Here is a 24,370-nt window from a genome sequence, read left to right on the forward strand (position 1 = left end):
TAAAAAAGATGCTTTCCAGTGGCCAAAGAGTAGTAATTGCATTGCCATGTGAGAAGCTGGGTTTACTACTCCCTCCTAATCCCTATTTGCTAAGACATAAGGGCGATAACATTTGCAGAGCCTGGGCCAGATTTCCATTCAGGCTTTTCTGATCCAAAAGATGCTAAGCTTGAGAGGAATTACAGAACTCGAGGATCTCCAGGAAATCCTAAGAAAACAGTATCTGTTATTCTGCAGATACTAAAACATCTGCTGATTATACCTACACATTGTGGAAGTGTAATCTCATCTGTATGTAAAGTTTTTCTCTCTAGCCTCACCTACAGGGTATGGATTTTGCATAAATTTGCTAATGCCAGACCACCATGTTGTGTCTTTACAGGCGTTACGTGACTAAGTATGAAAGTCTACCATCTGGCAGACGGTACACTGCAAGGAGAGGGAAAGCAGAACTGTTGGCAGGTAATGAATACCCTCTCCATCAAGAAAACTCCAACATGTGCAGGAAGGTTTTCGGCGCAAAGTCTGATTCCTCCAGCAACTGGTTTTGAAACGAGCACCCGAGCTTTTGCTTTCCTGAATCCATGGCTCCCTCAATGACTTACTTAGGCTTGTACGTACCGTACTAACTTGGAGCTTGATCTTGCACTACTGCAGTTAATGGGAAATTTGCCATTGATTTCAACAGGCCAGGATCAAACTCTCAGTGCGTGCATAGTGTTTACATATTAACCTGTATTTAAGACTTTTGTAAAAAAAAAAAAAGCTAAGGCAAATAAAGACCAATTTGGTAGTATTCCATGCACTCCCTTAAGGGTGGTGCTAGTTCTTTATTTTTACTTTTTTGTGCCAAAAGCAAAAATAATCCCTCATTTTTTTTTCTTGGGGAATACAGAAGTCCATGTTTTTGACATGCAGTAAGAACAATTATGATGTATAAAGAATGATTATTTATGAATATATTTTAACATATTTAGGTGGTTTAGGCCTATGACCAATCCTCATTCAAATATTCAAGTACGATTAACATCTAAATGGGACCATGAATTCCTGCTTACTCAGTATTGCCTGTTTACAAAAAAAGCAGGTTTTATTTTACATGATTTTAAAGGATTTTCCCTTTTTTTAAGCTGTCAGAGCTTGATTATTATTATTATTATTTATCTTTTTGGGTTTTTTATTAACTGCTATAGTTAAATACAATTGATTAAAAATGTGGGGTAACGTTTCCAGAAGTACTTAGTTGCCTTAGTTCTGTTCTCATTGAAATCAATGGTATAATTTCTGTAATTATCACCAGGAGCAGAGTTAAGCCAACACTGGTTGCTCTTCAAGGTTGCCTCCTGAAAATTTTTGTCCCTGTGTGTAATCAAAGCAGGTGTATTCCAAAAAATGAGCACCCACTAAGGCAATTCTGAACTATGATGAAGGAAAAGGTCCTGAAAAAAATCCGTTTTGAATATACAGTCTAGCAAAGCCTGGGCAGAGCCAGAACATTTTCTTCTAGGTAAGTTAGGCTCATCTTTCAATGCAAAAAAAAAATCACTACTCATAGAAGTCCTCTGATTAAAATGACTGCTATCTTTTTGCTTGTTCAAGCAGTGTCTTCATAAGAACTCTGTAAAAAAAAAAAGTTTTATATTTACAACAGCATTGCAGATTAAGAAAAAATATACCTCATCCCAGCTCAGCTGATCTCTGACATGATCCATCTGATTTAATTTTTATAGGACAAGGTGGGTGAGTGCTGGTCACAAAAAAAGTAAAATAAAAAGCCAGGAACAATTGTTTTTCAAAAAAAACAAAAACAGGCAGGAAAAACTCATAGATTGTCCTGAAAAACAATGTATTACAAGAATAAAAAAAAATTCCAAATTCTTTTGTGTTGTAAAAAAACAGAGTGCAGAAATCTGCAAAAATCAAACTGTCAATGGGATGAAACAGTCTGCTTGTTGTCTTTCCTGAAAATGCTGACACACTTCTAGTCAAAGCATAAATAAAACAGGTAAAAATACAGTGTGAAAAAATTGTTTTGTTTTCAGTCTTGGGTTTTGTCTGTTATCTTCTGGGTTGGGAAAGCCTCTCATTGGGGAAGGAATGGTGTTGATAGGGGCAAGAGGAAGCATTTAATTCACCACCACATGGGAACCAATAACGTAAGTTGGACACCCACTTGTCCTGGGCTCCCTCTCTAGTCAGGAGATGAAGCTATCTCCAGATGGTGGTGTAGACCCCAAGCGGGATGCACCACGTGCTGGAGGTGCCTGCCCAAATCCCCTGCCCGGAGGAGAGGTAAGACCTATGTGCCCCTCTTCAGTGTCAACACTTATCAGAAATGAGTTAAGGCCAAAGGGATACCAACACTGCTGGCAGTGACACCACCCTGTAAAATAACATGGCCAGCACTGCCAGCAAACCTGCTCCTGCTCCTCAGCCTTAAATGCCCTCTTTCGCTCCTCTCCTGAAGAATTTACACAATACCCCATCCCCAGGCATTCCTCCTCCCTCAACGAGCAGCAGTTTCTCCTTCCTCCCTTCCAAACCTCCCCTCCTTCTCCCCAAACACAGTCTTCCTTCTTTCAGCAAGGCTCCCACAAAGCTGTCTCTTCCCCTTAATATCCATACTCAAAGTCTGCACCCTCTATTTTGTAGACACTGTTTGATACCTCCACTACTGTTTTAGGAACTGAAACTGAAGACAAGCTTTTACTTTTGTTACTACTACTTGCTATTTGTGTCACATAAAACAAAATTAAGATCAGAGCTAAGTATTCACACACCTAGAAAGAGGCAGTCTCCTCCTGCAGTGATCTGACACCCGAAATATAGAAGGTGGACAAAGAGTGGCACAAAGAAATAGCTATCATCACTATTTCACTTGTAAAGAATTGACATATTGACAGATGATGACCTCAACCCCACATCCTAATTTGCATCAACAGTCTGCCAGGCTCGCCCATGACTTCACAACCAAAATCAGAATAAAAAGGTTCTAGATAATGCAATTCATATCTGTATGATCTGTGTCTGATATCAGCAATCCCACTGCAAGGCTTACCCCCTCTTAAATTTATCAAATCTAAGATCCTTCTGAATGTGTGCCCTTTGGCACATAAAAATAATGCAACATCGGTGCTCACTTTTAAAAAAGCATAATGTAAAATATTTTCCAATTATGAAAGATAATCTGGCTATTGCCAAGTATCTGTCCAACGACACCAGGTTTGCTTCTCTTTCACGTGAAATGAACAGGTCTGTTTAACACAAATACACCAGGTCTCCCAGAGATACTGACCTGTGTGTTTTGCTTTTTTATTCACTCAGCCCAGGCTCAGTAAATTTTATTACTGAGCCCTGACTCGGCTGGTTGAGGAAAATCATATGCCCACCTGCACTATTGAAAACCAGTCTTTCAGAATGGGACAACCATTCCGTAAGGGCAATTTTGGGGCTTCCACAGCTTTGACAACATCCCTTGAAACTAAATCAAACAGAGCCTTTGAGGCCCACGTTGCTCCGTCAGAAGTGATACATGTCCTCGTGGATACCCCCTGGTATCGCAGCAATACACTTGCTTCTGAAGCTATCTGACCCTAACAGCTGGACATAATGGGGATGCCAGAAGGGGTTTAGTCCAACAGCTGGGTAATGAAAGGCCACGGCTTCCTTATGTGGGCTCCATAGCTACGGAAACAACAAAACTGACAATCTTCTAAAAATAAGGTGAAATTAATACATTGCTTAAGCCTGCATTTGAAGTGAAAACACACTTAGGGTTACAACCAAAGCAAACACTATGAGCGTTTATCAAATCAGTGGGGGTTAATTACAAATAGGCAACATACATCTTTAATAAGGGCTGTTATGCGTACTTTTAAATAATCAGCAATGGTAGCAATTAAACTATTTCATACGTGAAGTTTAGAGAAGCAAGCAAATGCTCAGTCCTTTCTAATCAGAAGCCACAGAAAGAACAGTGCAATGATAATCCATCTAAGTCCAAAAAGCAACCCACTTGCAAAAGAGATTTTGAAACTTTCCCCTTAAACTTTCAAGGAGTGCTAATTTTTAAAGAGTATTTTTCATATTCTCTTCAAAAAATATTCAAATTCCAGGACTCAGTTTCTCACTCCACTCCTAAACATATTCTGGTGCAGAAAGCACAGGGGAATATAAAGATCAATGGTTTGGAAGGCAGACCTCCTCATGAGGCTATGAATTAAGCCATCAGTGCAGTACAGGTTAGCAGATATGGGGACTAAACATCATTTTTTTTGTAACACCTGACCATAAATAACTGCTGGTAAAATACATTCCTAGCAATAATGGTTACCAACCAGAGCTGCATGGGTGTAAATCAGCATGATCTCAGAACAACCTGCAGTCATGCTGACAGCATCTTCCTTTTCCTTTGTTAGTGGGAACAAGATCATAATTTTAATTATTTTAATAAAATTAATTGATACTTGGTAAAAGATGCTAGGGTTAACACACATGCAACAACTTGTAAAATACTTATCCCAGATTTCCAATGAATACATGTTACTTATAAAGTCAACTTTAACTTATTGAGAGCATCTGGTAGAGAATTTGCCTGGTTACACAGTGTAGAAGGAACTGCAGTCCTTACGTATGGATACGTTTTACAAGTTACAAGCCCACATAATGCATGCTGCAATTTTACCTTAGAACACAGGGGGATTTGTTAAAAATAGCAAAATAAACAGAAGTCCTGGTTGAGCAAGGTTTTTAACCATGTTTTCAACTTGAACTGTGTGCCTTGTCTGGCCGAGGTCAATGGAAAGCAGGGCAGAGCTGGGCTGGCAGGCAGTATTCTGCAGTGTCAGGTTCAAATTTGGTAACTAGATGATAGGTACCTCAAAAATGAAACAGCTGGATAGACAAGGGATACAGTTTGGGTTTGGCAAGCAAATTACTTGTTCTCAATACTGACAATCCAAGATGATAATAATTGTAAAATAGATGCTTGAAGAAGAAGAAGAAGAAGAAGAAGAAGAAGAAGAAGAAGAAGAAGAAAAGAAGGAAGAAGAAGAAAAGAAGGAAGAATAAAAAGAAGGAGAAGAAGAAGAAAGAAGAAGAACCACCTTGTTTTATCCTGGATAGCTTGCTTAGATCTGATATCAGGGAGTTATCTGCTTCTCATTTTGCATTGTTCCTGCTCCTCCTGGCAAAAAGTGCTGCATTTCTACCTTTTGGTCTCATCATTCCTACCAGTGATGTTTTAAAGACTATTTAGAACCTGGTACGATTTTCTCCACCAATCCTTGAGAATCCCAGAAATGACTTTTTGGGACAATCCCAGAAAATTGACTTTTCAGATTACTTTAAGGTGTCATAGGAAACTCTCTCACTTTAGTTTCAGTGGAGTTTTGTTAGTGTAAGGCACGTTGCTGTTGGACAAACACTGGCTGCAAGACTGGGCCCCTTAGGGAAAGGTTAGAGTTCATGTCTCTCAGCATATTTACTTTTGACCGCTCTTTTGCAGAGGTTTCAGCTTAAAGTGTCCATCTATCGTGAGAAACCAGCAGTGCTGTGAAGAGCTCGTTACAGAGGTCCACTGAAATCAGGCTCCAGGGGCTCTTCTTGGAGAAAAGTAAAGGAGCGGTTCCCAAATTTTCCTGTTGACAACCCCAGCTCCCTTTGCAATTTCAGACTACTCTAGTTTGAACAAAGTGATCTAAGGTGTCTCTCTCTGCTCTACACACCCACTATTAATTTGGTTCTGTTTTGGTCATCTTTTGACCTCCTGCGGTCACCCAGCTTGCTCCTGTTGAGCTAAGCCTGTACGGCTGTGCTCTCCCCAGTTCATTCCCCTCTTTTCCCAATTCTTCCTTTCAACATCTATTCTCATTCCTCTCTTAAGTCTTTTGGGTCTGCCAGTTAACCCAGTTGTATCTCTGTACAGGAATCACTAACTATACATTGGCAGGCATCTATCCTAAATGCAATGCTAAGGTACAAATTTCAAAGAATCGAGAAAGAGAGAGAGGGAGAATGAGACAAATACCAAACCACTGTTTTACCAGTAAATTTGTGCTGCCAGCAAGGTAGGAAGACCATGTAGCCATGCCTTGGAATGATACAGCAAATTCACAGCAGATGTGTTCATACTGTATTACTTGCAGATAAATAATGAGGTGAGAATCTCTTGTCCTTTAAGCATCTAGGGCACGTGATTAAAAGGAAGATCATTATAATGTGCCCCTTACATACTGAAAACTGAGAAGTGAAAGTGTTCTTTTAAACTGCAAAACTAATCTTTTAGTTTTCAAGTCCATTTTGTGATTTTTCAGTGTTTGACTCGTGCTTTTTTAAACATTTGGACTTGACTTAACATCAGAAAGCTACTCAATCTCCATTAGGGTAGAAGGAATATGTGAAAGCAGCAAAAGGTTTTTCCTAGCAATAATTCAAGCAATGCTGCTATCCACTAATAAAGTGATCCTATTTTTGATCGTATCACAATATTAGACAATGAAAATAACATAGAGAATGAGGAGAAAAAAGTTATTCACCCCAACAATTGCTCTGTCTGAACACATTACAAGAGATAAAGATGCAGTTCTTTGGATACCCAAACCCATATACCAGTCAAAGTGAGTCCACTGAAACTGGGGAGTTCTTTTTTCATTTTAGTTATATCTGGGGAAAAAAAATAATCAAAGAGAGTCAAACGAAGCAATGCGCCCAACTTCCCTTTGTCCTAAGAGGGCAAAATAAACAGTGAGATGAGGTCAGAAGGAGTCTTACAACACTGGCACAAACTCAGGGAGACTCTGAGTGCGGGGTTTTGGATCTGCTCTCTGGTGAAATCTTTTCTTCTGTTACTGTTTACATGTTGAACCACATAATGCCTCTGTTATCACTTGTTCTGCACAACAGTGAAGGTAACTTTGCAAAAATACGACCAAGCAGGGAACTGCAGGCTTACTTGCAGTGTGTCTTTTACTGAAAAATACATTTTATTTATCATAACATTCAAAAAAACCCCAACATAAGACAAATGCTAACTCATTCAGTTACAAACTTTGGTACTCAGCGGTTTCAGACAGTCCGTTCTCGCGTGGTCGTGACGTACTGAAGCGTTCCCAACGTGCAACACGCTGCTAGTGCAATTCTCAGAGCAACTCCGCTGTCCTTCAATCCCAGGCTCCCGGCATCCTGCAGCGGGATCACTTCGGGCTTCGGCTACGCACTTGCCACAGTGTCGTCTACATTGAGAGCAGCTCAAAGAGTCCATTTTTCTCCAGTTATATATCTTTTTTTTATTTTTTTCCCCCACAGGCAACAATCATCAACACAATGCGTTCACAGCATTTTCACCTTTGCCTTATAGCCCACTGCTCTCTCATCAGACATATCACCCACATCCTCTTAACGGTCATTATACTTACTTCACATTTGCACTTTTAAATATCTTTACACTGATAACCCACCCCCTTAAAAAAGGGAGGAAAAAGAAAAGAGAAAAAAAAGAAAAAAAAACACAGAAAAAGGGGAAAAAAACACAAGCATTTTTAAAGTAGTATATGTGTTCTCAGGTAGCCACAAGTTAATGGTAATTTATAAGCATAAGGAATGACACTTTGGCCATCAACACTAGAGAGTAAAGGCAGCTTTGAATGCAGACAACGGGGGAAAAAAAAACCCACACAACCCATAAATACATTTTAAATCATTCATCAAGTGATTCACCAAGGATTAAATTTAACTGAGTGAAACTGACCCTGCTGCAAAAGACCAGAACAACATTCGTGCACCACTCCAGTCCCGCTCAAACTTTCAATTGGATCCTGACCTAAAACACGCAGAAGTGGCCGGCCGGCTGTTGCAGACCCCGAACCCTGATGGCAGGACTGGGAGGGAACTCAAGTGGTGCACAGGATTTTGCCCTGCTTTGCACACGGGGTGAATTTCAGCTGTAATGTACTATGACTGCACTGTGAAACATATAATACTAGCAGCTTGTGAACCCTGACACAGAGGGCTTGACTCTAATCCAAGATATGTGGTTACACATCACCCCATCAGCTGGAGAAATTCACCACTGGGTATACATGGAGGAGCACCATATTACCGGATTTTTTTCTGGCGACCTTTTCATGGCACTATCTGCTGGGTCTGGCTAGACTCAAGCCCAGAGCTCCGGTTTTATACGTAAAAGTGAAGAACCCGACACTCGGGTCTGGAAGGCACTCAGCGCTCTGGGCCAAGTTCAGCAAAGCGTTGTGTTGATGGGTAAAAAATAAAGAGACTGGGCTTCCACTGAAGTCCCCAGGAATCTGCTTAGATATTTGAAGTTAGAGATGCATCTGAAGGCTTTGCTGGACTGGGTCTGTGAAGCGAAGCTCCTTGCAAAACTGACCCCTTGATGCAAACATGGAGTCTCTTTAGTAATAGACAAAATTAAGCAAACACTTTTTGACATTAGAATTGACACATTCCACTGAAGAAATCTCCCCTGAGAAAATAAAGAGCTGTTGGTATTGCCTCATTTCATTGCTTTCGTCTCCACAGGCAATTAAAAAAAACCCTATAAAATTTTCCTCCAACAAATACATGTTGAAATCCTGGGCACTTTGTTTTCTACGCATTTTTTTCCTTTCAAGTACACCGGGTGAAACTGTAAACCCTGAGTTTGTGTGTGCAAACCTATATCTTGTAAACTGCAATGTGAAACTTTGCTCCAAGCACCGATATAGGAAAAGATAGGACAAAACATTTTTAAACACGGATGCTAGTATTATAATGTACGTACCATACACGTGTATGTCACAGTGGACGATCTACTCTGGTACCTGCACTGTCCTGCAGTCCGAAGTACTGTTTTAACACCGATACTCTAGTCGTAACGTCTACGGTCTTATCAGTCATGAAAACGGTGAAGAAGCATTCATTTTCTTTAAGAGGCATTCAGCCCGAATCCTGGTAGGAAGTTAAAGCTTGTAACTGTAGACCGTACAACCGAAGAGCACGGGGATTAAGCTTACACGCTATATGCTCTAGCTGGGCATGCCAAGCTCTTTAAAAAGGGTGAGAATAGTATTTTTTCATGGGATTTCCAGAACGATGAAGATAAATGAGAAGATATATGTTAAATCACTCACTATGTGTATACTTGCAGTGCATTTCATCCTGAGGGCAATTTCAATTTGTGCCTGTAAACAAATAAATTGCATTGAAATACAATCTCACATGTATGGTTAAAGACAGTTGTAGCTGAGTTCTCTGTATCTTGAGAGTTACTCATGGAAATGAAAACCTGGGGCTTTCTTTAAGAATGGGAAACCCTGAAACTTCCTTAGCAGCAGGAAACCTTGAGAACAGGTGCAGGAAAATCCTGCCTATGGGTAAATGCTTAAGTACAGACTTTTGGGGTTTGCATTTAGATTTTAGATTTCCAACCTGTTACCTCAAGAAAGCTTTACGCTAAATAATTTAGGCTTGACCTTACATTTATTGGCTTCCCAAAGCACTTCACTGAACTGAAATATTGGGCAGGGAACACACTATCGTAACTTAGTTTTACTATCATGATAACAATTCTCTTTTACTGAGACAAATAGGTTGCTGGCAACAAAATCATCAGTTTAAGCAAAGTTTGACATACGGACGTACATATCACTGCATTTTGGGTAATCTTATTTTATATTTTCTTGTTCAAAGGAGAAATATTTTCTTAGCAAATACAGATAGCATAGATGTAGCCCTCAGATAAACCTGTCAAACAACAGCTAAGGAAATGACTATATATTATTGGGGCTGTAACATTAAAAAACTCCTCTCACAGGGGAATCGCTAGGATTGTGTTTTCAGCAATGTTGCAATTTAAGGAAGAAAAGACTGTAGTCTTAAAGAAAAATAAATTATGTCCTCTCCTTTAGAACTGGGGTCTAAAAATATTACATTCAATTTCTGGCTTTCCAGTGTTTAAACACTGTCATAATTAAGGCAACTTGTGATGTTTAACACAGTACAGAGGAGCAAACGAAAAACGAAAGCAATCAAATGTGTTTTCTGAAATTTACACAATGCATTTTGAACCATGCCAAAAAATAAACACTAAAGATAATCTAAATTCTACAGATATCTCCGTTTGCAATTCCAAGTGCAGAAGTACGGAGTACAAAACAGACATCTGACCACGATTCGTCACCAAAACCTATGGCGAAGACCCTCATTTCCTGCAACGGGAGGGAGCTGAGGGCTTTATTTTTTTTAAAGAGTTGCAGGGCTGCACCAGATCATCACTACACGTTCCAGGGACCTGGACGAAGCTGTGCATCGATCCACACTGGAACACTGCTGCATTTACACCCTGTGTTTTACAAACAGCTGTAATGGCACTACTACTGCTAGCCACCAGCACAGAGGCAATGCCTAAAGCCTGCACATTGGCTTCAATATAAAAACAACTTTGCAGAAAATAATGCAGTAATTTAGTGTTGCTCAGAAAATTAAATGTATGCATACTCCAAAACTGGAGGGTATTTAGGAGAAAACAAGAAACTTACACACTTGTTTTGTATGATGAAGCAAAAAAATGAGAAAACTGTAGAAGCAGTTTTTAGGATGCATGTTTAGAGTTACCAAGTGTATTTCAGATTAAAGGAGCGTGATTCTTCTTCCTTATCCCTGTAAAAAAAAACAAACATAAAAGCATCATTAATAAACAGTAGATTCTTAGAGAGCTGCCACAACCATTTCTTAGAGAGCAGTATTTAATACTCCAGGGAAGCACATAGTATCTCCTTCGTTGTCACACTATTCTTGCTATTAATTTCTTAAGCTACTGCCAAGAATCAGATGATAGCACCCGACTTTTTAAACGGAGTCAGTGGTCGGGCAGCCTTATTTTTTGAGCAGAACTGGCCCTTGCTGCTCGAGGTGTGAAACATGCGCTGCCTTATGACCCCACGGTTCCCCATGGACTGGTCCTGCGGAACCCCATGCACATAGGTAGAAAGAGGGCAAAGCGATCCATCCAGGATTTAAGCGATCCATCCACTTATGTTAAAGGTGTGAGCACTTTACTTACAAACACAGCATCCAGCATGGTGTAAGCAAAAGTGAAACAACCCGTAATCATGTGCTCCACGATTTGGGGAGTTAAGACTTAAATACTGGCCCAGGAAAGCATCCTGGGCAAGAAGAGTCATTAAGCTCATGCTTAACTTTCATTGGTATCAAGGCTATAAGCACTATTTAAACATTTCCTCAGTAGCTACAAATATGAACACAAGCTCATGCTTATTTCCATTCATAGACTGATGTACTAGATCAAATGCTGAAGCCCTTTTAGTTCTTGGACTATTCCTGTATTTCCCACTAAAATCGGACGGGTGCTTTACTAAATTCTTGGCGAAGGCATCAGCATAAGTAAATCCTACGTACTGCATATTTCACTGTAAGTTAACTTTTTGACTTAATCATGTAGAATATACATTTTGCTGAATAGGGCACAACTAAAACAGAGTTTAAAAATATCAATTTATGAGCCTTTAGAAAACTAATTCATATATGCTCTCTACACAAAATTACTTTCTAAAGGCAGGCATAGATTGTCTGACAGCAAGTAGGAAGAAACACTTAAACTACTAAGTGTATTTGCGTACTTTCGTGACAGAACTGCTCACATTTGACTTAGCCTACTTTCACCACAAAAATACATGTCCCATGTATTCCTGAAGGTGGTTTCAGTTTAGACACACATTTGAACAGAGCAAGGAAAAATATCCTTCTAATATCGGCAGTACAATTTACTACAGTTACTTTCTACTTTGCTACATGTTATTTTCTCATTTATTTACCTAACACAAGGCAGAAACTCCCCAAAGTATAATGTGGGAATAGATACAAAAATTAAAAACACATTTTCAGTCATTCAGGCTGGGAACAAGCTCCCTTCAGGCAGTCCACTCACTACAGGTCGGCGCTGTCTAGGTTCAGATGCAGGCAGATATGGCAAATTTACTAGAACTGAAAATTAGCATCATTTTTTTTCTGTATGAAGGAAGAAGTGCAGCAGGCAAGAACTATGTTGCTAAAAGCTCACCAACTACTGTGAGCAAAGAAGAGGAGGGAGAAAAGTGACCTCATGATACCTCTCAGAAACACGCACATATTCTCTAATATTCGCTGTATATCAAAAAAGTAAGAATTGTTCAGAAATGGCATCTTGGATTTTGCCAGAATCCAAATTGATAGGATCCATTTTATCCCATTGATTATGCAGAAAAGAGCACCAGCCACAGAAAGAAGTGCCGGAAGAGCAGCAGACGTGCCGAGGATCTGGTGCCAACAGTGCCACAGGCATCACACCGCCACCAAAGCTTCGAGTCAGCTCTATCACGCTGGCCTCCAACAGGTGACAGGGACCAAGATGGAACAGTCCTTGACACGGCGACGCAGTTTGTGAATGAAGATGTGAAAAAAATAGAGTAAAGAAGGGAGGAAGATATTACGCGCAGGGCAGGAAGGGGAAGAGGAGCATTCCAGGAAGGGGAAAGAAAGAGCATTCATTCAGCTTATTTTGGCTAGTGAAAAAAAGGGACCTGAAAGGACAGTATTTTATTCAAGCCCCATAATCATGTGATGAAATCTGTCCGTTTTAAAATCCATCTTAGGATCTACACAACATTGCTGCAATCAAAAAAACCCTTGATCTGATGTGAAAGCAATCAGAATGAAAAAATGATCAACAGTTCACCCTCTGATTCATATGAAGTTAGACTCCTGTTCTTTTTAGAGGAAAAACACTACCCCAAGCAAACGCACGCATTTAATTAGGCAGAGAAAGACAAAAGAGATACAGGAAAAGAAGGGGAAACAAAAAAGAAAGCAGGTAATAAAATAGAGAAGAAGAGAAAAAATTATCCACAGGGACATGAAAGTTATGTAGGTGAATTAAAATGCTGAGTAGGTACAAGGACAGAATAGAATAACGGGAACGAAGGCGGTGACTATAGATGCGATTCCCCTCTGGCATATACCTTATTTTCCACTGAGAGCTATACGAATAACCAAAGTCTGATGACAAGCTAAATGCATCTTGCAGCACGCAGTTAAAATTATTTGTTTCACTGACTTTCAGAACAGGTCAAAAAGAAAAAACAACAACCCACACCGCATCCATTATATGCCAGGAGGACACCTACCTCAGCAGGTCTGCGATGGCAGGGAGGGGCATCCCTGGCTGTATTAGACAACATGCACCTTAGCATCATTAATGGTAAAAGATGAAGTCTTCAAACTGCTGAATGACCTTCTGTAATGAGTACGCAAGTTTCTGCATCGCCAATCTTTTGGGGCAGCTTTCACACCTTCCTCACAACGGTAGAGCTCCGACATAATGTGAAAAAGCAGACCGTCGATGCAGTTATTAATGTCACCAATAAGAAAGAGCAATTTGCCAACAGCATCATCCACGGCAGTGATACACCAGGCATTGTAGGCAAGCTAGCTGCATGACATGGCAGGAGGGGGGTTCCCTGGGAAACAAGGGGCGAATCACGCCAGGAAATATGATGGGTTTCACTTTTAAAGAGTGAAAGAAGATTGAGAAGCTAGGGCTTTTCGTTTAAATAGTTGCTGTAAGATAGAAACATTCTTTTCAAAAACAGTGAGTTTCTAAACTGAAGTCTCACAAACCAACTGATTCCTTGTGCTAGCGGTCCGAATCTGGCCTATAGACCAAACGGAAAAATAAAATAGCTTTTGCCATTTTATCTAGATACTCTATAAAGACTTTACTGACAAGATTGATTCAAGTAGCATGGCAGAGGGCAACTTAAATTGTTACTTTGCCTGTCCTGAGTGACCCCGTAAGGGGCAATGAAAACAACTTAATTTACATCCAGGATAAAAAAATGGTATTTCGGAGAGAAAATATTTACAAGCAGGTAAGAAGTAAGCATATAAAGCATTTCAGTAAGGTTTCATTCAACAAATAATCTACTATGTTGTAGTAGATGATGCAAATTAAAAGAACTATGGAAGCAAAAAAAAGATAACCCAAACACTGAAAGAGAAAATTTACCCTCTAGCACGCGACCGAACAAAACTCAGTGCAAACTGGTGACAAACCCAAACCTCTGACTGTCAAGGCTGTTTCTCTTTGCCTCTTGATATACACCAAGAACAGACTCCATGAGTCTTCAGTAAGCCAGGAAAACCTTTGGTAGCTCTGCCCAATACTGCACTTGATAAAAATGAGCTGTGTGTTTTAATGCAAGAGGCAAAAGGAGGCGTGACACCCATCGTGAAGACACTTTCTTAGTATTTCAGGTATTTTAAAATGAAATTTCATCATTCCTTGGTTATTTTGCACAAGACATCCTGCACCCTGGTTTCGACACGTGCCTTAGGCCCAGCCCCGTGCCCTCATCCTTGCCCCAGACCAGACACTCAATGCTCCTGCACGCGCATCCCCGAATTTGGAGGCCGGCCCTGGGTTACAGCCCTAGGTAACCGGACACTGGTGGGACTGCGGCAGGCCAAGCTCGGAGTAGCCGTGCGAAATCGTGATTTGCAGCAGTGCCCGTGGGCTCTGCTGGAACCCTCCTGCAGTGCAGGCAGCTGCAGGCACCCCTGCCCCTGCCAGCAGCCCCATGGCACTGGGTGAGCACACCGGGGTCTACCCCACATATCCCGCTGCCTCGTCCCACTTGTTAGTGAGGAAGAGGAAGAGGCGAGAGGTGAGGAATCGGGGATGCGCTGCCAAGGCAGAGGGGTCGTTTCATGGCTCTCAAGGTGGGTCCAGAGGAGGTGCTCAGCAGCACTCTCCTCACCGGGAGCAAAGGGACCCCACTGAGATGGGGCCCCCCAGCCATGGGACTGCACAAATAGGCTGCGTGACGAGCAACTATGGTGTGCTTCTACTGAAACTGCCTCCGGGCCAAAAAACCAGGGAGTATTTACCTGCTCCGAGGGATACCAAACTGCACCCACAGGCATGCGTAACCTTTGCGCTTCTACCTTATGCCTATATTTTAAGTCCTGGTGAGGGCCTGCCTGCGGACCCCCGGGCCTGTTACTTACCCCCCTCGAGGAGAAGCTGTGGCACAGCTCTCATTTGGCGGGTAACCGGGTCGGCCCTTAACCGTCACTGGCGACCGCCATGCCTAACGGCCTGCACCCACTCACCCGCGCTCTTCACCGGTGCTCCACCACGAAGCGCATGGTGGTGCCGTCGAAGGAGGGCGGCGCGACGATCCGTGGGCCGGTGGCTGGCGCTGTGATGCTGATGACCGGCTTCGCATCGGCTGCCCCACGCCGCGGCGGCGGCGGGCCCTTGCCGGTAGCCACGTAGTAGGGGCTCTCGGCGAAAGCCGCCTCTGCCGCCGCCGGGCTGCCGGGCTCGGCCGGGGCGCTGGCATCGCTGCCCGGGTGGGACAGCGGGCGCGGCAGGGTGCCGGCGGGCAGCACGGTGGCGGCAGGCAGGAGGCCGGGGTAGAGCATGTACGTGGCGCCGTAGGCCCCGGCGTTGAGGGCCAGGGGCGAGAGGGGCAGCGGGACGGGGGCGACGGCCGGCTGCTGGGGCACCGGCACCTCCACGTACTGCCCGGTCTCGGGGTCGAAGAGGCGCCGCTTGAGGGGCTGCTGCACCGGCGTGTCCACCAGGTAGTACTGCCCGGTGCTCACGTCCAGCAGCACCTTGCGCTGCGTCTGCGGGAAGGGCTCGGCCGCTGTCGCCGCGGCGGGCACGGAGGGCGAGAAGCAGAGCAGCGGCGGCGGCGCGGCGCCGGGCAGGGCGGCGAAGGGCAGCGGCGGGCGGTAGAGGGCGGCGGGCGGACCCTCGGCGGGCGGCGGGGCGGCGGCGGGGGGCTCCTCGGCGGGCGGGGGCCCGGGCGGGGGCCCGGGGCTGCCGGGGCGCTTGGCGGTGCCGAAGGGCTGCAGGCTGCACAGCGCCGCCGCCGCCGCCGCCGCTGCCGCCGGGCTGGGGCGGACGCCGCCGCCCGCCCCCGGCACCGGCACCGGCACCGGCGAGGGGGGGGAGCCGGGCTCGGCGGCCGCCTTCAGCGGCAGGGCCAGGTAGTTCCCGCAGTCCGGGCCGCGCTCCGCATCGCCGCCGCCCGCGGGCAGCCGGGGGGAGCGCGGCGCCGCCTGGCCCCGCAGGCCGCCCTCGGAGGGGGGCTTGCCGGGCGCGGGGGCTCCAGCTCCGGCTCCGGCTCCGGCTCCTCCGGCTCCGCGGAGGGTGAGGAGGGCGCGGGGGGGCGGCGGGCCGCGCTGCCGCTGCCGGGCCAGGCTCTCGAAGGCGGCCGCCTTGGCCGAGACGTTGTCGGCGGCGTTGTTGGAGGGGCGGCGGGGCAGCCGCTCGCCGCCCGGCCCCTTGCCCGACGGCTCCTCCGCCTTATCGGCCGGCGGCGGCGGGGGGGGAGCGGCGGCGGCGGGGGTCGGCCGGGGCCCGGCGCCCCGCTCCTGGCTGGCGATGAGGGAGAGGACGTGGCTGTCGGTGATGGGCAGCGGGTCGCTCTTGCGCTTCCACTCGCGCTTGTTGAAGCTGTACAGCTCCTCCATGCTCCGCACCGCCGCCGTCAGCTTCTCCAGCGCGTTTTGCACCGGCGCCGCCTTGCCCTCCTCCGGCCCCCGGTCCTCCTCCGGCCCCCGGCCCCTCTCGGCGGGCGGCGGCGCGGGCTGGTGCCGCCAGGGCGCGGCGGATTTGGAGACGATCTTCAGCACGGCCGGCTGGCGCGGGTCGCTCTTGTTGGGGGCGATGGTGGCCACCGGCAGCCTCCCCGAGGTGCGGTGCACCAGGACGGTGCCCTCCGGGGGGCAGGCGGGCGCCCTGCCCGCCGCCTTGGCCCCCGCCTCGGTGGGCTTGGTGCTGGCGTGGCCGACCGTCTGGCAGGTGATGACCACGGGGGAGAGGGACCTGGGGACGCCGGCGATGACCAGCTGCTGCCGGGGCTTCTGCTCCGAGCCGCCCTGGTCGGAGGCGACGCTGCCCTTGTCGCTGCTGTTATCCCCCGAGTCGCAGCTGTAGGAGCTTTTGATGAGCTTCCGCACGTCCCGCACCTGGTGGAGGGGCCCCTGGGCTCTGTGCTTGCCGTCCCTCACGTCGCGCACCAGGAACTGGGGCACCTTGTCCGGGCCGTCGCCGGCCTTGGGCGGCTTGGGCTGCTGGCCCCTGCCCTCCTCCGGCGGCCGGCCCGCGATCTGCGGCGTCAGCAGCTGGGCGATGCTGAAGGCGGCGTCGCGGGGCTGCTGCAGGCTGCCCAGGCTGATCTTGATCTCGGGGGCTTTGGGCTTGGCGGCGAGGGGCGAGGAGGAGAAGGAGGCGGCGGCGGCGGAGCACTTGGTCGCCCGCTTGCCGGAGTCCTTCTCCCGGGGGGTGTGCTGGATGGCGGGGACGAACAGGCGGGACATCTTGGTGGACTTGCCGGCGGAGATCTCGCCCAGGTCGGCCCGCCAGTCGTGCCTGGGGCCGAGCTTCAGCTTACCGACGGGCGCCCTCTCCTCCTTCCTTTCCGCCTCCCGCTCCTTCCAGGACCTGAAGGCGCTGTTCTGGCTGCGGAGGAAGGTGGCCTTGATGGCCTCCGAGGCGCTGCGCTTCACCTCGCACAGCTCCTCCGGCAGCGCTCGGTCCAGGCTGCGGCTCCCCTCGCGGGGCGTCGACGCCTTGGAGGCCGGCGACCGGCCGCCGCCCTCGCCCGCTTCCTCCGCCGTGGCCGCGGTGCAGTCCGAGCCGCCCTCCGAGTGCCGGGAGCTCTGCCGCTGCACCCCGCCTTCCCGCTGCCGCTCCCGGCCGCCGCCGCCGCCGGCGGGCTCCAGCTCCCGGCCGGCGCCCAGCCCGGTGTAGGAGGTGTCGGTGATCTCGCCCCGCTCCATCTTGAACTCGTGCTCCAGCTGCATCTTCTTGGAGATGACGTTTTTGAGGAGGCTGGAGGCGAACTTGGACTTCTTGCTGGACCCCCCCCCGCCGCCCTCCGCCGCCGGCGGCTCCCCGCCGCCCGCCTCGGGGGGCGGCCCGGCCTCGGGGGGCGGCCCGGCCTCGGGGGCATCGCCGAGGTCCAGCAGGGTCACCACCCGGGAGCCCGCCCGCAGCCGCCGCGGCGCCTCGACGTGGGCGATCTCCCCGTCGAGCTTGCTGACCACGAACTCGAGGGCTTTGGTCTGCGACCGGCCGGCGCGCAGCAGGCTGGGCTCGGCTCTCGGCCCCAGGCTGCCGCACTTGAGGTCCAGGTAGGTGGACCAGCGGTTAATGCCCAGGGCATTGTCGGGCAGGGAGGCGGAGGAGGCGCGGGAGCCGGGGCGCAGGGTGTCGAAGTAGGGGTACGCCAGGCTGCGGAAAGCCCTGGCCGTCAGGTTTCGCACTTCTTTGTCGGCATCGTCCAGCTCGCTGACGGCGCTGGAGGCGCCGCTCGAGTGCTCCCCCGCCCTGCCGGCCCCGCAGCGGGTCTGCAGCCGCGCGGGGACCGCGATGAATTTTTTCGCGTGGTCGCGGACCGCGTCCGGTTTTAAACTCGCATTGCGTTCGGGAGCCGCGGGGACACGGAGGCTCATGTCGCCTTCATGCTTGGCAGCGTAAATAATGTTTTGCTTTCCGCGCACGTTGCTAGACTCATTTATAGCCCGGGAAGCGGCTTTGATTGATAGGAGAAGCTGGGCGGCCGAGCTCCCGCCGGGGCGGCCGGGCTGCTTGGACCGGCTCTCCGCCGAGCTGGCGCGCTTGTCCCCGCCGGGGGTGTCGTTTTCGGAGGTAAGGCTGACGATCTCGGTGCTGCTGGTGTTGTCGATGCTGTCCGTCTGGTTGTTGGGGTCGCTGGTGGTCGTGCTGAGGTAGCAGCTATTCTCCTCCTCCTCCTCCTCCGTCGGCGTGTCCCCCGGGGTCTCGTCGCTCCCGAAGGAGGCGTAGTCCACGAAGGAGTAGATCACGTTGTTGTCCTCGAAGTCCCAGCGGGCGGCCAGCCCCGCGTCGAAGTCCATGTCGTGGTCCACCTCGCTCAGCTGGATCTCCTGCGTGCTGATATAGTGCGCCTCGTCGCGGCCGCCGCCGGAGGGGATGCCCGGGGGGGCGCCGGGGGGGGCCGCCTTGCGCCCGGCGTCCTCGTCCTCCTCGCTTTCGTAGCCGAAGGAGGACGAGGAGGTTTTGCCCTCCGTCGACACCGGGTCGCCCATTGCGGGAAAGCCGCCCGCCTTGGTCACAGGCGACGGGCAGGAGGAGGAGGAGGACTCCGGGCAGCCCCTCGCCGCCGGCGGCCCGCCGCTCCCTGCCGCCCCCCCGGAGCCGGAGCCGGAGCCGGAGCCGGAGCCGGAGCCGGACTCAGCGCCGCATCCCGCCGCAGCTGCCGCGCCCGGGGAAGGCGGGCGATCCCGCCCGCGGCCCGGGGATGCTGGCCCCGCGGCCCCGCCCGGCGGCCCGCCGCTCGCCGGGCCGCCGACATCCCCGCTCCCGCCGGCTCCGCTTTCCGGTGCGGGACCGGCCGCTCGCTCCGCGCCGCCGGCCGGGGCCAGCGCGGGGGGCTGGCGGCTCTGCTCCGGCCCCCGCGGCGAGCCGCGGATCTCCACGTACGCCGCCGCCGCCGCCTCCTCCTCCTCGATGGCCGCCGCCGCGCCCTCGGGGGCGGCTGGGGGTCCGGCGGGCGGCTGGCCGGGCGCGTCCATGCCGGGGCCGTCGGGGCGCGGCAGTGGCCCGAGGGGGCGGGCAGGCACGTGCCGGCAGGGACGGGCAGCGCTGCGGGGACGGGGGGGCAGCGGGCCGCCCGTCCCCCGCCCTCCCCTTCCCTCCCCTCCTCCGCCCGGCGCGCCGGCTCCCGGCCCGGGCGGGCATCACCGCCGGGGGGCGGAGGGGTCGGGCCGGGCCGGGTCGGGCTCCCACCGCACCGCACCGCACCGCACCGCAGCCAGCCGCGGGACAGCGGAGGCCCGCCTGGTCACCGGGGGGAGGTGGCTGGTCGCCCTGCGGGGCATCCCGGGACGGGCTCGGGTCGCCCCGGGTTTTTCCGAGATGGGCGTCACTTGGCCGGTCCCAGGCGCGGACTATACATAGAGCCGGCGTCACTTACGCCGGTTGAACAAAATCCTATTTTAAACGTCTGTGTTTGCCGGAATAAAGGCGCCCGGACACCCCTTGGAAAGCGAGAGCCGCCCCTGCCTGCAAAGATGCTGCTGCTGCCCGGCTCCCCGGGGAGCCGGTGGCACCGGCTGGAAGAGGCAGCTCCCAGGGCACCGGCTGAGCACGCAGGCTCGCCTACACCAAGTGCACACTCGTCCCACATGCAGCGGTGCCTAAACAGCTTTTTTCTTCCTTAAACCACCCCCCTGAACCCTGTGTCCCCACTCGCAGGAGGTGCGTTGCAGAGGGGCGCCCTATGGATGCTGGCCTGGCCCCGTGCCTTCGCAGCGGTCCAGAGAGCCACCAGCCAGAGGACCCGAGCTGCCTTTTTCCAGGAAATGCCATTTTAGACATAACCAGCACCTAAGACCTATTAATACGCATTTCTGTGGCACGCCTGACCTTTGGTAGCTGGAGGGCTTTACTGAGCGGTCCCCAAGATGACACACCCAAAATCACTCCAGAGCCCTGAAAGGAAAACTCGAGCTGTTAAACACCAAGGAGGGAAATGGAGGAAAGCGAGCGACGTTGAGGAGCAGCCCTCAGGTATACAATGCAGATAACGGCCTAAATTTAAAGCTTAACAAACAAATAAGCACCCACACGCTTGAGTGAGCAAGCCGGCGTTGGGCTGGTAACATCGGACATTAGGTAGGGGAGGGTTGCGGAAACCCTCAAAGCAAGTAACAGGATCCGTGCCCCTACAGCTGCGTGCACTGGCATGAGGGGCACGGTGTGTGGCTCTGCCAGGGATGCCGCAGGGATGCAGGGACCAAGAGGCAAAGCAGACGCTATTCCAGACCTCTCCCCAGCACCGTCCACATTAAAACAAGGGTTTCCCCGTGCTCCCAGCTCCTCACCCCACCCCACAGTAAGGCTGCTCTGCTGCCATCCTCCCCATGGGGTTGCAGTGTTCCCACTAACCTCCAGGCAAAGTGTCCTTCCTCCTTTACTGAACCCAAGTGGCGGCTTGTGAGGGTCCCTGCAGCAATGGCAGGTTTCATATCCTGTTTTGGATAAGGGTCTCTTTGCTGCCTGGACAAAAACAAGTGAGGTGGCTCCAGCTCTTAGTACCCTACATAGATAGATGGTAGTTTCTTAGGTTGCAGACTGACAGCATGAAAACTATTGCTGAAGCACCAGGTGATACTTCAACAGAAAGACACATCCTCCAAACTCAGAGGGTGTGGAGCAAGTCAGGTCACACACGGTGAGGCTCTCCCCATGCAGCAGGGATAACTGGTTCCCATCCCTGCTGAGGCTGTCCTGCCTCTCGTGTGCTTTTAATGAGAAGCTGGGCACCAGCTCTCAGGAGTGCTAAGCTTACCCAGCCTTCATCTTTCCTTAGCCCAGGTTCACGTAGCTTCAACTCCCCTTGTAGATGCAACGACTGTGCAGTCCTCCACAGAGCTGTGGTAAATGGCATCAGCATACAACTTCACCAGGTTTTGTGTGTCTCCCCTTCCCATTTTAGACTTGCTGCTCTGTCCCAAGCATCAGTAACAAAAACATGACAGTGCTAGAGAAAGACAATATTTTTAGCACCTTATTAAAGAGACATCTTGGTTTCAACTGGCAGTGGGACAAGACTAGATCCTCAAATACAGTCCTTTCCAAACGCTTGGGATGCAGAGGGATATTAGGTTTTAAACCCTGGTCATTCATTGTACTTAGGCAGAGCACTGGCAGCAGTAGTATCCCTGCCTCCTGCTCTGCCTCTCTTCTACCAGATACCTCCCCTCAGTCAAGGTCTCCACCCCACGCTCTCACTGCCCCCACCCTCTGATCCCCCAAACCAGGGTCTCGGGTGTCAGTCTCTCACACCTTACTCTCCTCTCTAGTATTTGGTTTTCCTGCATTAAGAATACACAATACATCAGATCTTTGCTCCCGAAACCTGCACAATTAAAAGTGTTGGTTTTTTAAAGTTGTAACAGTTGTTTATATAGTCCTGCCAAGATCCCCAGACAAGTTCCCCACCAAAATGAGCATCGAAACTTGACTCTTTATTTTTCTGTTTCCATGGTCTATTTTCCAGCTATGGTCCAGAGATGGTTTTTCTGCTATTTTCCTTTGGTAGTATCTTGAACTGAATCTACCTAATCTTACAAAACCAGGCCATGACTCTCACAGCTGAGGCTGAGACCATAATGGAGCATTCATACATGTATGTTTATAACATATCTATGTCTCCACCACAGGGAATTTAGCCTCCACATGACAAAAATACATACATAAAACCCACACCTGTTCGTCCCCACTTTCAGTTATGGCTAGCCCTGGAGGCCTGCATGCCTTAGGCAGTCAGATCAGTGTACTTCCCGTGGCACTAAGAGGTTGCTAAGTGTATGGAGCCACCCAAATCCTAATGCCCTTTGAAAAAAGTGAATCTGTAACATCCAGCTTAAGCGCTCTAATCACTGTATGCGTGTTACAGGAGGGGGAAAAAATAAGGATTTCCTCCTCTTTTTTTTGTATCAGAAATTTCTGCACTGACGCGGTGCCAGCCCCTCAGAGATGCTTTACTGCGAGTCTGGCCTTGAGCAAAGTGTAAAATTCCACGGGGGTTTAGGCTTAATTCCTTCTCCTTAGCCTTTCCTCTTAGCTACCTTAGTGTCGGCTTTTATAGAGCCTGTTTTGGAGGTACCTAATAACCCCCATGCATAGTATCCAAAGCTTGGGCGCACAGCTTGAACCCAGGGACTGACTCCCCAGGACTGCTCCCCTGTAGGGCTGCCTTACAAAGGATCAAAGTTCTTCAACAGCTTTGCAAAGTTGTGGAGGTTTTTTTTCTCAAGTTTTTCTGTATCTATTACTGTTGCCAGACAAACCCTACAGCAAGCAAAAGTAAAGTGATAGACTTGTTTGCTCCCAGTCAAAAGTACAGGAAAACTGTGGCTCCATCACACCTTCTTGCAAATAGCAATTTCTCGGTCTACGATGGCAAGACAGCTCCATTGATTAATAATCAGATCAATGTGATTTTACTTAATAATGTTGCATATCAGTAACTAGCACGCCATCCCTATCAACCCAGCAATACTCAGCTGAGGCATTCATTAACATCAATTACTCTTTTGTGTTTTCCACCTTTAAATCTCTCTCACCCACTAAAGCTACCAATGTCTAAGATTTCTGCATCCAAATCTGTCATGAAGTGTTACTGAAGCTGTCCTGACAACTGCACAAAACCTGTATGTTTAATGCCTTTCGTAACATAATAGGTACTCTACTTCTAAGCTCTTACTGTTAAAAATAACAACACACACTGTTTAGCCACACTCTGCCCTTTGCTATTATAAGCTTAGATCAGACAGGTAAAGGTGATGGGAAAAATTCAGATAGGCTTAAATATCTGGGTACCTTAAAATACATCACTCATGGAAGTAACAGGGAAGTGGGATTTAAAAGGGATTTGAGAAGAGGCACTTAGAAGCACAATAAAGACATTAAGGATGAGGTTAGGGAGACTGTAACTAAACTCTGCATAGGAGACCATGCAGAAGGAGGCACAGGGTTTTTTTCCTTTAACTGAGACATGGACAGAAAAGTGAACAACTGGTGGAGGAATAGCAGGAGGGGAAGGATTTAGTTAAGCCTTCTCTGTCTAGGGAAAGGGAAAATATTAATTTGTTAATTAACATTAAGAAATGTTAATACTGCGTTACACATTTTAGTTCTTACAGTGTTGAGTCACAGTTTTAAAAACTGAAGTAGGAAGAAAAATGACAAAGTTAATAAAATCAGGCCGATACAGAAGGAAAAACAAAATATTATTTGCACAGAGAAGACAGAGGTGGTTCCAGTAACTAAGATGGCCTGCAGGAGAGGTTACGCTTCTCGCATGGAAAGAAATGATGGCTTTCACAGAAAATAAGGAAACAGCAGAAGGATTCTGCTGCATTCTGTGCACACAGCAAAAGACTGTTTTGCCATAGGTTCAGAGAGAGATGAAGAATGATACAGTCATAGGAAGAAGCTTTAATTTTGGATGATTAATCTCTTTTGAATAGCATTTGAATACTGCTGGATTCAATTTTTCTCTCAGTAGTTTTTTGATAACATTGCACATTGTCAAAGTGAGCTTTGTGGTAGACATCGTCTTTGAAATCAAAGCAAATGAATACTTGGCTAGAGTTTAGATGTGTGTGTTAAGGAGAAAGGAAAATTGAAAACAGCACCCTGATTTGCCCTCAGGACCCGAGAAGGAGGGAGTGAAAGCTACTTTGGGAAAGGAGAAGGGGACTTGTGGTTTAGCTATAACAGTGAAGCCCAGCACACATTATAAATCTC

General features: G+C 48.9%; 2 protein-coding genes across 5 annotated transcripts in view; one reads left to right on the forward strand and one right to left on the reverse strand.

The window, feature by feature from the left end:
* Positions 1-1,996, forward strand: part of MTTP (microsomal triglyceride transfer protein) — a 33,459-nt gene extending 31,463 nt beyond the window's left edge. For all 4 annotated transcript variants that reach the window (XM_072861721.1, XM_072861720.1, XM_072861722.1 and 1 more), the window contains one exon: positions 383-1,996. In XM_072861721.1, coding sequence (XP_072717822.1) covers positions 383-551 — 169 coding nt within the window. In that variant the 3' untranslated portion in view covers positions 552-1,996. The remainder of the gene's footprint in view (positions 1-382) is intronic.
* Positions 1,997-13,462: 11,466 nt separating this feature from the next.
* Positions 13,463-19,626, reverse strand: C5H4orf54 (chromosome 5 C4orf54 homolog). Its single transcript, XM_072863401.1, has 3 exons — positions 15,991-19,626; positions 15,166-15,840; positions 13,463-13,511 (listed from the first exon to the last, which is right to left on the reverse strand). The coding sequence occupies exons 1-2, from the start codon at positions 19,624-19,626 to the stop codon at positions 15,175-15,177; spliced, it is 4,302 nt and encodes a 1,433-aa protein (XP_072719502.1). The 3' UTR covers positions 13,463-13,511; positions 15,166-15,174.
* Positions 19,627-24,370: the final 4,744 nt, after the last annotated feature.

Source organism: Ciconia boyciana, chromosome 5 (genome assembly GCF_034638445.1).
Source record: "Ciconia boyciana chromosome 5, ASM3463844v1, whole genome shotgun sequence".
Classification (NCBI taxonomy): Eukaryota; Metazoa; Chordata; class Aves; order Ciconiiformes; family Ciconiidae; genus Ciconia; species Ciconia boyciana.

Bases quoted from the DNA above. Each gene is read 5' to 3' on its own strand.
- C5H4orf54 (XM_072863401.1), bottom strand. From the start codon at position 19,626: ATGGACGCGCCCGGCCAGCCGCCCGCCGGACCCCCAGCCGCCCCCGAG. The intron at 15,841-15,990 runs GTGCCGGGGGCG...GAGGAGCCCCCC, and splicing joins CCTCGCCGGTGCCGGTGCCG to GCCGCCGCCCCGCCGCCCGC.